The 16,446-nt window shown below is 45.2% G+C and overlaps 1 protein-coding gene across 1 annotated transcript in view; it reads right to left on the reverse strand.

The window, feature by feature from the left end:
• LOC139264146 (alpha-2,8-sialyltransferase 8F-like) overlaps positions 1-16,446 on the reverse strand; it is a 102,921-nt gene that overhangs the window by 11,784 nt on the left and 74,691 nt on the right. Inside the window, exon 4 of the mRNA XM_070880232.1 lies at positions 2,884-3,028. Within this exon, the coding sequence (XP_070736333.1) occupies positions 2,884-3,028 (145 nt within the window). The remainder of the gene's footprint in view (positions 1-2,883; positions 3,029-16,446) is intronic.

The raw sequence follows: 16,446 nt of genomic DNA on the forward strand, positions 1-16,446 counted from the left end.
GCCCTGTGCTCGCTGACCTACATTGGCTTCCGGTTAAGCAATGCCTCGATTTCAAAATTCTCATCCTTATTTTCAAATCCCTCCATGGCCTCACCCTTCCCTATCCCTGTAATCTCCTCCAGCCCCACAACCCCTCGAGATGTCTGCGCTACTCTAATTCTGTCCTCGTGAGCATCCCTGATTATAATCGCTCAACTATTTGTAGCCGTGCCTTCTGTTGCCTAGACCCTAAGCTCTGGAAGTCCCTGCCTAAATCTTTCTGCCTCCCTATCTTTCTTTCCTCCTTGAAGACGCTCCTTAAAACATACCTCTTTGACCCTTTTGGTCACCTGCGCTAATTTCTATTTATGCGGCTCGGTGCCAAATTACTTATCTCATAATACTCCTGTGAAGCGCCTTGGGACATTTCATTACGGTAAAGGTGCTATATAAATACAAGTTGTTGTTGTTGTCATTGTGCTTTGGGGTTTAATATATCATGGCACAATTTAGCTGACAATGCTTGTGAGATGTCGACATTGTAAAACGAGATAGCCAAGATAGTCTTGAAACAAGGAAATGGACACTGGGCCCAAGATGATTAATGATAAACTGATTGGCCATCTTGAAGAAATGAAATACTTCATTTCTGGGGGTCTTGTTCACAATAACACTTGTCATGCCATAATGAAACATCCAGGACAGTATGCGTGACTAGAGGCCTAAAAACATCTTGTGCTTTCCTTCACAATTTGTAGGTGAAAAACAGGGTAATTGCTTTTATTTTTCTGCATGACTTAGAGATACTGGGAGAGAAATGGGCCTCCTTTGCTCCTTCTATTAACGCCTCCACGGGAAATAATGGGGCGCAAATGGGTGAATTGAATGCCCATGAAATTCCCTGTTGCTTTTGCACTAGCACGAAGACTTAGCACCTCAGTTCCTAGCACCCCGGTTATCATGATGTCAGGCGGTGCGCCAGTTGGCGCCTTGGATCAGAACTTCACTCTTGTCCCCTGCCTCAGCACCTGCCGTTAGCAATGGCAGGTAGAGGAGATAGAAACATAGAAAATAGGTGCAGAATTAGGCCATTCGGCCCTTCGAGCCTGCACCACCATTCAATAAGATCATGGCTGATCATTCACCTCAGTACCCCTTTCCTGCTTTCTCTCCATACCTCTTGATCCCTTTGGATATATATATGGCCGTTGGAGGACCGGTAATTAAAGGCATCAACATCCGGTTTATTTTTACTCGGCAAAGAATGCTGCCATGTCAGTTTCACATAGGTAAACAGGTGTTTTGAGCGATTTCAGAAAATTAATCACTTTAATTTAGGTGAGATTCAAAAGTGCAACATTTCCATATGTTAATGGGGGCTGTACTAGCACTGGACCTCTCCCTCTAGCATCAACATCGGAGGCAGCAGAGGTAGAGAGAATGATTGTAAAAGGGAGAAGGACCAACAGAGCTCTCAACAGGAGACTTTATCCTCCCAGGGTATTCCGGCAGCAGTTCTCCTACATCAATTTCACTGAGGAACAGTGTCTTAGAAGGCTTCCCTTCACCAAGGATGTGGTCACAGAGCTGTTCTACCTCCTGCAACCAGATCTTGAGCCTCAGACCAGGGTGAGCACGACTCTTTCAGTGGCAGTCAAGGTCACCATCGCCCTCAATTTCTATGCCAGCAGATCCTTCCAGTATGCAACAGGCAACATGTCTAACATATCTCAGTTCGCTGTCCATTGTTGCATTCGCGAGGTCACAGATGCTCTCTGCAGAAGGTGAAGGGACTACATTTTCTTCCTCATGACCAAAGAGAAGCAGCACGAGTGTACATGTGATTTGCCAGGATAGTGGGCTTCCCCATAGTACAGGGTGCCATAGACTGCACCCACAATGCAATATTGGCCTTTATTGCAAGGGGGATGGAGTACAAACATGGGGAAGTCTTGCTACAACTGTACAGGGCATTGGTGAGACCACCCATTAAGTACTACATACAGCTTTGGTCTCCTTATTTAAGGAGCGATATACTTGCATTGGAGGCAGTTCAGAGAAGGTTCACTAGGTTGATTCCTGGGATGAAGGGGTTATCTTATGAGGAAAGGTTCATTGTATTCATTGGAGTTTCGAAGAATGAGAGGTGATCTTATTGAAACATATAAAATTCTGAGGGAGCTTGACAGGGTAGATGCTGAGGGGATGTTTCCACTCATGGAGGAATCTAGCACTAAGGGGCATAGTTTCAGAACAAGGGGTCGACCATTTAAGACAGAGATAAGGAGGAATTTCTTCTCTCAGAGGGTCATGAATTTTTGGAATTCTCTACCCCAGAGAGCTGTGGAAGCTGAGTCATTGAATACATTCAAGGCTGAGATAGAGAAATTCTTGAACTATAGTGGAATCAAGGATTGTAAGGAACAGGCAGGAAAGTGGAGTTGAGAGTAAGATCAGATCAGCCATGAGCTTGTCAAATGGCAGAGCAGGTTTGAGGGGCCCAATGGCCTACTCCTGCTCCTATTTCTTATGTTCTTATGTTCTTAATCATCTTCCTGCATTGATTCTGGGAATTTGGGACTTTGTGCAATACACTCACACTGGTGCAAGCATTCTTCCATTCTCCGTACTGCCTTTGGGACTTTGTGCAATACACTCACACTGGTGCAAGCATTCTTCCATTCTCCATACTGCTCTCTTAGGTGCGTTTGGCACTAACAGTTGAAGAGACCCCCTGTACTGTATTTTAATCCTAAAAGAAAATAGCATGGGTAATACACTGCAACGTGAAAATATCTGAATCAATATTTTTAGTGAAAATATGAATTCCTGTTAGAACATTTTTTCTGTTACTGAAATTTGACTTATTCTTGTATTTATACCTGAGCACAAATCACAGCTTACCTTAGGAATCAGTTTAAGAATATCTTCTGTAATCCTCATTATTCTTTTAGGTTCTGCATCAAAGCTCAGATTTGTTCCCAGTGGCGTATTAACTTGTGTAACAACAAAATTTTGAGTTGCATTACAACATTTCTCCAACTCTGACCTGAAAGATAAACCATTTTGTGTGTCATTGAGTGTCAGCTGTGGCTCAGTTGGGAGCACTCTCACCTATGAGTCAGCAGGTTTTGAGTTCAATTTCTATGCGAGACTTGAGGACAAAAGTCTAGGCTGACACTCCGAGTGGTGTGCTGCACTGTAGGAGGTGCCATCTTTTGGATGAGACGTTAAACTGAGGCTCTGTCTGCCCTCTCAGGTGGATGTAAAAGATCCCATGGCACTACTTGAAGAAGAGTAGGGGAGTTACACCTGGTGTCCTGGCCAATATTTATCCCTCAACCAACATCACTAAAAAATAGATTATTTGGCCATTATTACATTGCTGTTTGTGGGAGCTTGCTGTGCACACATTGACTGCCGCATTTCATACATTACAACAGTTACTCCACTTCAAAAAGTACTTAATTGACTGTAAAGTGCTTTGGGACATCCTGAGTTGTGAAACGCACTATATAAATGCAAATCTTTCTTCTTTCTTTATTATACAAGCAGGAATGCAGTAGTTAAATTTTACAACCCATATCTGATGCACCTGTCTTCTCTTGCCAATATGGTTCCTTTGTAATGTTCCTAGAACTAAATAGGGACTTTAATATAACCTACTGTTGAAGATAAAGCTGTTGGCAGTAGAACTGCTCAGACAATGGCAGAACTGAACAGTTAACAATGAGGAAAAACACACTGTAGTTTAATTTCCAAAGTCATTCACTTTTACAAAATCACATGAAGCAAAGTAATGCTTTTCAATGCACCATCTTTGATCTGATCTAATTGATTGGTCTTTAGATTCCTGGAATGTTATTTTAGAAATAACACATCTCCTGTGACATTGGTCATGGATAGTCTCCAGACTATAGCCTGGCTTCTGATGCTTACTATGGCTCCACTCAAAGGCGCTGGTTGGACACAGGCCGGAATCTTCCCAGCCCTGCGAGTGCGGGTTTGGAGGCGGCCCCACTGTCACTTTCACGGTTCACTTTCCAATCTCAGAAGCTGAAGCCTTCAGGATTTGGAAGACATTTTTGAGCTGTATGCAATTTGGAACAGTTTGCAGTGATTAAAAAAACTATTACAGCAATGAGCAGGGAAGATATGTTAGAGGGATCAACAAATGGGGCCATATGAGTCGAAATGAAAAATAAAAAAGGGGCGATCACACTGCTGGTATTATAGACCCCCCAAACACTGTGTATTATCGACCCCCCAAACAGTGGGAGGGAGATAAAGGAGAAAATATGTAGGCAAATTGCTGTTAAGTCCAGAAACCATAGGGTAGTAATAGTAGGGGATTTTAACTATCCAAATATTTATTGGGACAAATGTAGTGTGAAGGGTTTCGAGGGTGCGGAATTCTTGAAATGCATTCAAGAGAACTTTTTTCATCAGTATGTAACAAGCCCAACACGGTCTTGGATTTAGTTTTGGGGAATGAAGCTGGGCGGGTTGAAGGGAGAGAGCATCAGCATCATAGTGGGAGAGCATTATCATCATAGGCAGTCCCTCAGAATCGAGGAAGACTTGCTTCCACTCCCAAAGTGAGTTCGTTGATGGCTGAACAGTCCGATACGAGAGCCACAGACCCTGTTACAGGTGGGACAGACATTCGTCGGGGGAGGGGGTCGGTAGGGTGGTTTGCCATGCGCTCCTTCCACTGCCTGCGCTTGGCCTCTTCATGCTCTTTGCGTTGAGACTCGAAGAGCTCAACGCCCTCCCGGATGGACTTTTTCCACCTCGGGCGGTCTGCGGCCAGGGTCTCCCAGGTATCAGTGGTGATGTCGCACTTTACCAGGGAGGCTTTGAGGGTGTCCTTATAATGTTTCCGCTGTCCTCCTTTGGCTCGTTTACCATGAAGGAATTCCACATAAAGCATTTGCTTTGGGAGTCTTGTATCTGGCATGTGTACTCTGTGGCCTGCCCAGCGAAGCTGATCGAGTGTGGTCAGTGCATCAATACTGGGGATGTTTGCCTGGTTGAGGACACTGATGTTGGTGTGCCTGTTCTCCCAGGGATTTGCAGGATCTTGCGGAGACATCGTTAGTGATATATCTCCAGCGACTTGAGGTGCCTTCTGTACATCGTCCATGTCTCAGATCCGTACAGGAGGGCGGGTATTACTACAGCCCTGTAGACCATGAGTTTCTGGTAGATTTGAGGTGCCTGTGCTTCAAACACTCTTTTCCTCAGAAGGCCGAATGCTGCATTGGCGCACTGGAGGCGGTGCTGAATCTCCACATCAATGTCTGCCTTTGTTGATAAGAGGCTCCCGAGATGTGGGAAATGGTCCACGTTGTCCAGGGCCGCCCCGGGGATCTTGATGACTGGAGGGCAGTGCTGTGTGGCGGTGACAGGCTGGTGGAGGAAATTTGTCTTACGGATGTTAAGCGTAAGCCCCATGCTTTTGTATGCCTCAGTGAATACAAAGACAGAGGCTGAACTCCAGGATATAGTCAATGTAGTGGGAGTGCACTTGGGTGCCAGTGACCATGATTCAAGTTGGTTATGGATAATGACAAGGATAGGAATGGAATAAAAGTCCCGAATTGGGAAAAAGCTAATTTTGCGAAGTTAAGTAGTGATTTGGCCACAGTGGACTGGAAACAGCTACTCGTGGGTAAATCAGTGTCGGAACAGTGGGAGGCATTGAAGGAGGAGATCCAGAAGGCTGAGGCCAAACATGTGCCCTTAAAGAAAAAGATTGGGAATAATAATTCTAGAGCCCCTGGATGTCAACGGACTTACAGGGTAGGATTAAGGAAAAAAAAAGGACGTTTAAGTCATACACCAATGGCGAAATATTATAGAATCTTAAGAGGAATTTAGAAAGTTAAGAAGAAAAATGAAAAAAGATATTAGGAATGCTGAGAGAGAACATAAGAACATAAGAATTAGGAACAGGAGTAGGCCATCTAGCCCCTTGAGCCTGCTTCGCCATTCAAAAAGATCATGGCTGATCTGGCCGTGGACTCAGCTCCACTTACCTGCCCGTTCCCCATAACCCTTAATTCCCTTATTGGTTAAAAATCTATCTATCTGTGATTTGAATACATTCAATGAGCTAGCCTCAACTGCTTCCTTGGGCAGAGAAATCCACAGATTCACAACCCTCTGGGAGAAGAAATTCCTTCTCAACTCAGTTTTAAATTGGCTCCCCCGTATTTTGAGGCTGTGCCCCCTAGTTCTAGTCTCCCCGACCAGTGAAAACAACCTCTCTGCCTCTATCTTGTCTATCCCTTTCATTATTTTAAATGCTTCTATAAGATCACCCCTCATCCTTCTGAACTCCAACGAGTAAAGACCCAGTCTACTCGATCTATCATCATAAGGTAACCCCCTCATCTATGGAATCAGCCTAGTAAATCGTCTCTGTACCCACTCCAAAGCTAGTATATCCTTCCTTAAGTAAGGTGACCAAAACTGCATGCAGTACTCCAGGTGCGGCCTCACCAATACTCTGAACAGTTGCTGCAGGACCTCCCTGCTTTTGTACTCCATCCCTCTCGCAATGAAGGCCAACATTCCATTCACCTTCCTGATTACCTGCTGCACCTGCAAACTAACTTTTTGGGATTCATGCACAAGGACCCCCAGGTCCCTCTGCACCACAGCATGTTGTAATTTCTCCCCATTCAAATAATATTCCCTTTTACTGTTTTTTTTTCCAAGGTGGATGACCTCACATTTTCCGACATTGTATTCTATCTGCCAAACCTTAGCCCATTCGCTTAACCTATCTAAAGCTCTTTGCAGCCTCTCTGTGTCCTCTACACAACCCTCATTCCCACTAATCTTTGTTTCCTACTAACCTTGGCCACCTTACAACTTATTGTTTTTTAATTTGATACTCTCCTTTATTTCCTTGGTTATCCACGGCTGGTTATCCCTTCTCTTACCGCCCTTCTTTTTCACTGGAATATATTTTTGTTGAGCCATATGAAAGAGCTCCTTAAACATCCTCCACTGTTCCTCAATTGTGCCACCGTTTAGTCTGTGTTCCCAGTCTACTTTAGCTAACTCTGCCCTCATCCCACTGTAGTCCCCTTTGTTTAAACATAGTATGCTCGTTTGAGACACTACTTCCTCACCCTCAATCTGTATTACAAATTCAACCATACTGTGATCACTCATTCCGAGAGGATCTTTTACTAGGAGATCGTTTATTATTCCTGTCTCATTACACAGGACCAGATCTAAGATAGCTTGCTCCCTTGTAGGTTCTGTAACATACTATTCTAAGAAACAATCCCATATGCATTCTATGAATTCCTCCTCCAGGCTACCCCATGCGATTTGATTTGTCCAATCGATATGTAGGTTAAAATCCCCCATGATTTCGGACGTTCCTTTTTCACATGCCTCTATTATTCCTTTGATTATTGTTCGCCCCACCGTGAAGCTATTATTTGGGGGCCTATAAACTACGCCCACCAGTGACTTTTTCCCCTTACTATCTCTTATCTCCACCCACAATGATTCAACATTTTGTTCATTCGAGCCAATATCATCTCTCACAACTGCCCTGATATCATCCTTTATTAACAGAGCTACCCCACCTCCTTTCCCTTCTTGTCTGTCCTTCCGAATTGTCAGATACCCCTGTATGTTTAATTCCCAGTCTTGGCCACCCTGCAACCACGTTTCTGTAATGGCCACCAAATCATACCCATTTGTAATGATTTGTGCCGTCAACTCATTTACTTTATTTCGAATGCTGTGTGCGTTTAGGTAAAGTATTTTAATACTAGTTTTTAAACCATGATTTTTAGTTTTGACCCCTCCTGCAGCCTCTTTATATTCATACATATTGTCCCTTCCTATCACCTTGTGGTTTACACTTACCCCAGTGCTACTCTACTCTGTTGCTCCTGTCTTTTACATTCTTTCTTGGGGTCCTGTTCATCTGCGCTCTCACACACTCTAACTAGCTCAGAGCCCTCTCCTGGGTTCTGAATACTCCTCGCATTGAGGCACCGAGCTTTCAGGCTTGCCTTTTTATTACACTTTGACCCTTTAGAATTTTGCTGTACATTGGCCCTTTTTGTTTTTTGCCTTGGGTTTCTCTGCCTTCCACTTTTACTCATCTCCTTTCTGTCTTTTGCTTCTGTCTCCATTTTGTTTCCCTCTGTCTCCCTGCATTGGTTCCCACCCCCCTGTCATATTAGGTTAACTCCTCCCCAACAGTACTAGTAAACACTCCCCCTAGGACATTGGTTACGGTCCTGCCCAGGTGCAGACCGTCCGGTTTGTACTCCGGAGAGCACGAGAAATTCTTGGCTAGTAAAATTAAAGAAAACCCTAAGATGTTCCATTAATATATTGAGTAAGAGGGTAACTAAAGAAAGGGTAGGGCCTATTAAAGACCATGAGGATAATCTTTGTGTGGAGGCGGAAGATGTTGATATGGTTCTTAACGAATATTTTGCATCTGTTTTTACAAAGGACAGGGCAATGTAGATACTGCTATCGAGGAGGAGTGTGATATTCTGGATAAAATAAATAAAGTGAGAAAGGAAGTATTAAGGGGTTTAGCAGCTTTGAAAGTAGATAAGTCCCCAGGCTTGGATGAAATGCATCCCAGGCTGTTGAGCGAAGTAAAAGAGGAAATAGCAGAGGCCTTGACCATCATTTTCCAGTCCTCTTTGGATTCGGGCATTGCAGTATTGCTAATGTAGTACCCTTGTTTAAGAAGGGAGAAAGGGATAGACCGAGTAATTGCAGGCCTGTCAGCCGAACCTCAGTGGTGGGAAAATTATTTTTTTAAATGCTGAAAGACAGGATAAATCTACATTTGGAATGGCAATGATTAATTCGGGACAGCCAGCACAGATTTTTTCAGGGAAGATCGTGTTTGACTAACCTGATTGAAATTTTTGAGGAGGTAACCATGAGGATGAATGAAGGTATTGCGTATGATGTAGTGTATATGGACTTTAGCAAAGCTTTTGATAAGGTCCCACATGGTAGACTGGTCACGAAGGTTAAAGCTTATGTGATCCAGGGCAAAGTGGCAAGTTGGATCCAAAATTGACTTGGAGGTAGGAAGCAAAGGGTAATGGTTGATGGATGTTTTTGTGATTGGAAGGATGTTTCTAGTGTGGTTCCGCAGTGCTCTGTATTGGGTCCCTTGCTTTTTTTGTTGTATTTCAACGATTTAGATTTGAATATAGGGAGTATGATTAAGAAGTTTGCAGACGACACTAAAATTGGCTGTGTGGTTGATAATGAAGAGGAAAGTCATGGGCTGCAGGAGGATATCAATCTACTGGTCAGGTGGGCAGAGCAGTGGCAAATGGAATTTAATTCAGAGAAGTATGAAATGATGCACTTTGGGAGGGCTAATAGGGAAAGGCTATACACATTAAATGGTAGGCGACTTAATAGTGTAGATGAACAAAGGGACCTTGGAGTGCTTGCCCTGAAAGTAGCAGGCCAGGTGGATAAGGTGATTAAGAAGGCATACGGAAGGCTTGCCTTTATTGGCCGAGGCATAGAATATAAGAGCAGGGAGGTTATCTTTAAATTGTATAATACTTTGGTTAGGCCACGGCTGGCGTACTGCGTGCAGTTCTGGTCGCCGTATTATAGGAAGGACATGATTGCACTGGAGAGGGTGCAGAGGAGATTTACTAAGATGCCTGGAATTGAGAATGTTAGCTATGAGGACAGATTGGATAGGCTGGGTTTGTTCTCATTGGAACAGAGGAGGTTGAGAGGAGACATCATCGAGGTGTACAAAATATTGAGGGGCCTAGACATAGTGGATAGTAAGGGTCTATTTCCATTGGTGGAGGGGTCTATTATGAGGGGGCATAGTTTTAAGGTGGTTGGTGGAAGTTTTACAGGAGATTTGAGGGGGGGCTTTTTTACACAGAGGGTTGTTGGGATCTGGAACTTGCTGCCTGGAAGAGTGGTGGATGCAGAAACCCTCACCACTTTTAAGAGCGGCTTGGATGGGCACTTAAAGTGTCGTAACCTGCAGGGTTACGGACCTAGAGCTGGTAATTGGGATTAGACTGGATGACCTTTTGTTGGCCGGCGCAGATATAATGGTAATTACTGCAGGGAATTGAATATGGCCAGGGCCATCTCCTGGACTAGTTTCGATTGCCTAGATGGGTCGGAGAGCAATTTTCCCAGATTTTTTTTCTCCCTAAATTGGCCTGGGTTATTATCTGTTTTTTTGCCTTTCCCAGGAGATCACATGGCTCCAGTTGGGGTGGAGTGTAGAATGTTTCAGTATAAGGGGTCTCACAGTTGTAGTGAGATGGATTGGTTGGGCTGGGTGCTCTTCGTCTTTCCGTCATTGTTCATAGGTTTATATGTAACCTTCAGTGCTGCTGACCAAGGGCCATGCGGCTCTTTGTCGGCCGGTGTGGACACGATGGGCCAAAATGGCCTCCTTCTATAAATTTCTATGTTTCTGTGCTTCTATCTCAATTCAGCTGCCAACTATTCCAACAGCATCGGTGCCCTTGATAAAATCTCACCTTGGTCCTCAGAATCCCACCATGATCAACCCCAACACTAAAATCACTAAACACACCAACATCATCAACAACAACACCAACCTTATCCGCAATCACCTGATGCTGCACAGGGCACAGGGCATCAACACCCAACCTGAGATGCCAGGGATGGACTCACCATGGCCAGATTTACTTCACTTCATGCTTTTATACCACTTCTGAAGTTGTCAACTAGTCAAAGCAATGGAGAATCACTGAGAACCCGACACACTTACCTGGCGTGAAACCCGAAGGATGGCAAACTCATTAAAAATTTCGTAAAATGGTAAGTGCCTGTCACATGATGTGCCAGGTTGGCACCACCCCACACCAGCACCATAAAGCAGCCTTGCAATGCCCAAGCCATTCCTTTCACACTCTTCACTGTTGTGCGGGGTACCCTTATGTCTGACCATTCACTACAACTCACTAAGCCACTTCCAAAGGTGGACACAAATCTTTCCAAGAAAAAAAGTGTTGAAAATAAAAATTTCAATGTTTGACAACACATAACAGAAACTTTACATGAACATTAGCAAAAACACACAGGTGGTTACCCTTGTGTGTTGTTAGTTGGTGTGTTTGCACGAGGATGAGGGTGAGTGTGATGGGTGGCTAGTGAGATGGGGTTGTGATAATGTAGATAGGGTGAGAGGGATGGGTGGAGGTGCAAGGTAAGTTGGTGTGAGTAAGGATTTGCAGAATTGGGTAGGGAAGGCAGAATGATGGGGATGTGATAAGTGGCACAGCAGGATAAGGTTGAGTGTGGCTTTGCAGTAACGTTTCGTGATCTACTGAGATCATTAAAAGGTTTGCGCCACTGCTGCCAGTTCCTCCTGACAACATCCCTGGTTGTGCCCTCCTGTGCAATGTGCAACCAGGCTGGATTGATGTCCTGGGGAGGTCTCTTCTGCCCATTGGAAGTGGGCTGGACCCCTCTGCGTCCTGTGACTCTCTCCATAAGCATAAGTCATGGGAGAGCCTGGGTGCAGCCCTGCACCTTTGTGCAGTGTTCGTCAGTGTTTGTAGCACCTCAATTCAGCAAAACACTGACAGATCAAATGTCAAAAAAAGTTGTCCACGCTCCCTTTAAGGAAACCAGCTGATGACGTGTCATCAAATGACGTCATCAGACCCACTTCTTGTTAATTTGCCGAGATCCTCACAGGGCGGGCTCAACTAGCCCAATCTGGGGATGATTGTTGTGAGAGGGCGGGCTGGAGCCAGGAGCGGCTTCCCCAAACGCCACCAATGCCGGCTGCCCCCGACTCGCCACGGTTGGCAAAATCGCGGCCATAAGTTCTGCTGCTGTTGCTCACTAAAATCCACAGGCTATGTGGCTTCAGAGAACCACACATTAAAAGGGTGTGCGACTTGCTTAGAGTTGTAGTCCTGGCTAAATGGGAATTACAGTCATGAGCTGGCATTTTATAACAGTATGTAAGGTACCCCATTCTTATATACATAGATATGTAGAACTAGGATTTTGTTTATTCTCATATGATTACGATTTTGGCTTTCTTTTCACTTATGAATTGCTTGTAGACTTGGGGGCCGAAATTCACCATCCCTGAAGGGAAGGCTGCTTCGGGGTCTGGGCGGCTGCCGCTGTCGGGTGCTTTTCCATTCCCGAGCCTTATTCAGTTCGGGGGGGATTTGACTGGCGCTCACTTCTGCTGGAAACGGCAGGGTGAAGCGGCTGCAAAGGTAAGTTTCCAGCGTTGAGCTCAGCAGCAGATGCGGGCCGCTGGAAAGTGGCCAAGGCAGGGATTTTCAGCTAAAAAAGGTAGGGCTTCTTCAGGCAGTGCCAAATTGGTGCTTGATCGCGACACCACTGGAGTTTTGCCGCAATCCGTGCCCTTTGGTAGGGAAATAGTTTTATTAATTTTAGTGTTTTTATGTCAGATTCCATCATCCGCAGTATTTAGCTTTTCATATCATTTTTATTAATTGTTTTGACTCCATTAAACCTGCTGAGTTCTGCTCACAGGTTGCACATACTTTTGTACAACTTTCAGGTCTGACTCTTCAGTGGAGGCCTGTGGGCTGCAGAGGCCTGCTTGGTAGGGTTCACCCTGAGGATGGGAGGAGTGTTGGGAGGGCGCGCCTGGTACACCTGGTTTGAAGCAGGGTGGCACACAGGAGAAGGCATCTGCACCGTGCAGACAGGCAGTGGGCAAGGGAGGCAGCAGCCTCCCTTCGTTCATTCTGCAGCAGACCAGTGTGCCCGCCATCTTGACCGGCCCCAATCAAGATTGCGGTTGGCTGCTTGGGGACAAGGGCTATCCCTTGTCAACTTGGCTGCTCACTCCACTGCGGAACCTGAGGACAGCGCCAGAGCATGCATACAATGATGCTCATTGTGCCACCAAGTGCATCATCAAGCAGTGCATAAGCATCCATAAGCAGAGGTTCTGGTGCCTGCAGCGCTCTGGTGGCACCTTGCAGTACTCTCCTCAACGGGTCTCCATAATCGCCAGGCTCTGCTGCATGCTGCACAACCTGGTCATCATGAGGGGACAGCCGCTGGAGGTCAAGCCAGCAGTACCATCTGAGGTGGAGGAGGTGCAGGAGCAGCAGGAGGAGGAGGATCCCTGCCGCCCTGGAGCTAGGAGGTGTCGACCCATTGCCACCCTGGAAGGTGAAGGGTTGCAAAATTAGTGGGAACCCCCCCCCCCCCCCCCCCCCAGTGTTTGGACTCATATTCGAAAGGAAATTTAATTTGGAACCATCGACCAGAAAATTTGAAATCCGAAAGTGCATATGGAAGAAACTACAAACTTTCATCGAATTTGGGATTTTACAAGGCAATTGGGTCTGGGAAGGACTAAAGAACTAAAGGATAACTATCCGTCAAAGAAGCCAGTTTTGAGTATTGAAGCTGTCTGGCGTATTGAAACTAAAGCAAATTGTCTGGAGAATTGTGTATACTCAAAAACCCTTCCCCCCAGGAGACATTAACATAGCAACGATTGACCCAGAGATAGCTGGCCATCATCCCGATCTGGAGAACCATTCCAGCACATACATAATAACAATGGCGCATCCAGCCCGCATGAAAAACCCAAGCACAGACAGACACTGCAAATACCAAAGCTAATATTTCCATCAAGAAACAGATTTAAAAGATCGACATATCCCAGGCAGGTAAACATTTAATGAGCCTGCCAAAATATGACAAAGAAATATCAAGCCTGCCAAAAATTAAACAAAGACTCAGGGCTGATTTGGCGTGAAGAATAGAACTGCTCCAAAGGTATAACTGCTTTTACAAAGGGTATGCTTATGCTTTGCTTCAGAAGACATTTCTAGGGATGCTTAGCAGAAGGTATGCACACAGCAGCATAGCATCATAGAGCATCAAGAAGGAATAGAGACCACCGCAGCAGTTTTAACTAGCTTCTCCAGCCTCGACGTCCTGCAATAGAAAAGGAAGGAAGAACAACCGGCCACAGCCAACATGGTACCACCAAAAACACCGCGATCGACCAGCTTCGAAACAAAACTCCGCAAGGAAGAAAACTTAAAATCGAAAGTTTCCACTCTACAACCTAGGCCTGACTACCAACAGGTGAAAACATTACCTAAAGAGACTTTGAAACCTATTTCTAATGAAAGAAAATGGGTACTTACCCCATAAATCCAAAACACACCCTACCGCATCAGCGGACACCACCCAACTTAAGATTGCGCAGTAAGAAGTCTTCTACGACTTTCGGGGTACGGCAAGCAGAACCTACAGAATCCAGCGAACCCTGAAGTCATGAACCACCGCCAACTACCAGTAAAGGATTGGTAAGCATAGTGCCTGTTTGCCCTGGAGTTTAACCTAGCTAGTGTTAGGCACTGGGAGGTGGGACGTGTATTATTCACAGTAACCCCTTTGAATGTGTGGTGCACTGTTCTTTACTTGAGTGATTACAAGTTTGACATTGTATTTTCTTCTCCTTAACAAAGTCGAAGTTCTTTTGCATCAAACCAGTTGTCTCTTGCACTTCATCACATCCCCCAAATAAATCCAGAGTCTAGGTCCCAATGGGCCAAAGTTTTGGCCTCAGTTGCTCCTGATTTTGTGGAGCAGCTGGTGTAGAACGGAGTATCTTAGAAATTCAAATTCTCGGCATTTAGTTTGCTCCAGTTCTAGTCAGTTAGAACAGTTTCACTTTGGAACAGAATTTCTTTTTCAAAAGGGGGCGTGTCTGGCCACTTACGCCTGTTTTCAAAGTTTCGGCAGTGAAAACTTACTCCAAACAAACTTAGAATGGAGTAAGTGAAGATTTTTGTACGCTCGAAAAAACATAGAAACATAGAAACATAGAAAATAGGTGCAGGAGCAGGCCATTCAGCCCTTCTAGCCTGCACCGCCATTCAATGAGTTCATGGCTGAACATGAAACTTCAGTACCCCCTTCCTGCTTTCTCGCCATAACCCTTGATCCCCCGAGTAGTAAGGACTTCATCTAACTCCCTTTTGAATATATTTAGTGAATTGGCCTCAACTACTTTCTGTGGTAGAGAATTCCACAGGTTCACCACTCTCTGGGTGAAGAAGTTTCTCCTCATCTCGGTCCTAAATGGCTTACCCCTTATCCTCAGACTGTGACCCCTGGTTCTGGACTTCCCCAACATTGGGAACATTCTTTCTGCATCTAACCTGTCTAAACCCGTCAGAATTTTAAACGTTTCTATGAGGTCCCCTCTCATTCTTCTGAACTCCAGTGAATACAAGCCCAGTTGATCCAATCTTTCTTGATAGGTCAGTCCCGCCATCCCGGGAATCAGTCTGGTGAACCTTCGCTGCACTCCCTCAATAGCAAGAATGTCCTTCCTCAAGTTAGGAGACCAAAACTGTATACAATACTCCAGGTGTGGCCTCACCAAGGCCCTGTACAACTGTAGCAACACCTCCCTGCCCCTGTATTCAAATCCCCTCGCTATGAAGGCCAACATGCCATTTGCTTTCTTAACCGCCTGCTGTACCTGCATGCTAACCTTCAATGACTGATGTACCATGACACCCAGGTCTCGTTGCACCTTCCCTTTTCCTAATCTGTCACCATTCAGATAATAGTCTGTCTCTCTGTTTTTACCACCAAAGTGGATAACCTCACATTTATCCACATACTTCATCTGCCATGCATTTGCCCACTCACCTAACCTATCCAAGTCACTCTGCAGCCTAATAGCATCCTCCTCGCAGCTCACACTGCCACCCAACTTAGTATCATCCGCAAATTTGGAGATACTGCATTTAATCCCCTCGTCTAAATCATTAATGTACAATGTAAACAGCTGGGGCCCCAGCACAGAACCTTGCGGCACTCCACTAGTCACTGCCTGCCATTCTGAAAAGTACCCGTTTACTCCTACTCTTTGCTTCCTGTCTGACAACCAGTTCTCAATCCACGTCAGCACACTACCCCCCAATCCCATGTGCTTTAACTTTGCACATTAATCTCTTGTGTGGGACCTTGTCGAAAGCCTTCTGAAAGTCCAAATATACCACATCAACTGGTTCTCCTTTGTCCACTTTACTGGAAACATCCTCAAAAAATTCCAGAAGATTTGTCAAGCATGATTTCCCTTTCACAAATCCATGCTGACTTGGACCTATCATGTCACCATTTTCCAGATGCACTGCTATGACATCCTTAATAATTGATTCCATCATTTTACCCACTACTGAGGTCAGGCTGACCGGTCTATAATTCCCTGTTTTCTCTCTCCCTCCTTTTTTAAAAAGTGGGGTTACATAGGCTACCCTCCACTCCATAGGAACTGATCCAGAGTCAATGGAATGTTGGAAAATGACTGTCAATGCATCCGCTATTTCCAAGGCCACCTCCTTAAGTACTCTAGGATGCAGTCCATCAGGCCCTGGGGATTTATCGGCCTTCAATCCC

This window comes from Pristiophorus japonicus, chromosome 5 (genome assembly GCF_044704955.1).
Source record: "Pristiophorus japonicus isolate sPriJap1 chromosome 5, sPriJap1.hap1, whole genome shotgun sequence".
NCBI classification, from domain to species: domain Eukaryota; kingdom Metazoa; phylum Chordata; class Chondrichthyes; family Pristiophoridae; genus Pristiophorus; species Pristiophorus japonicus.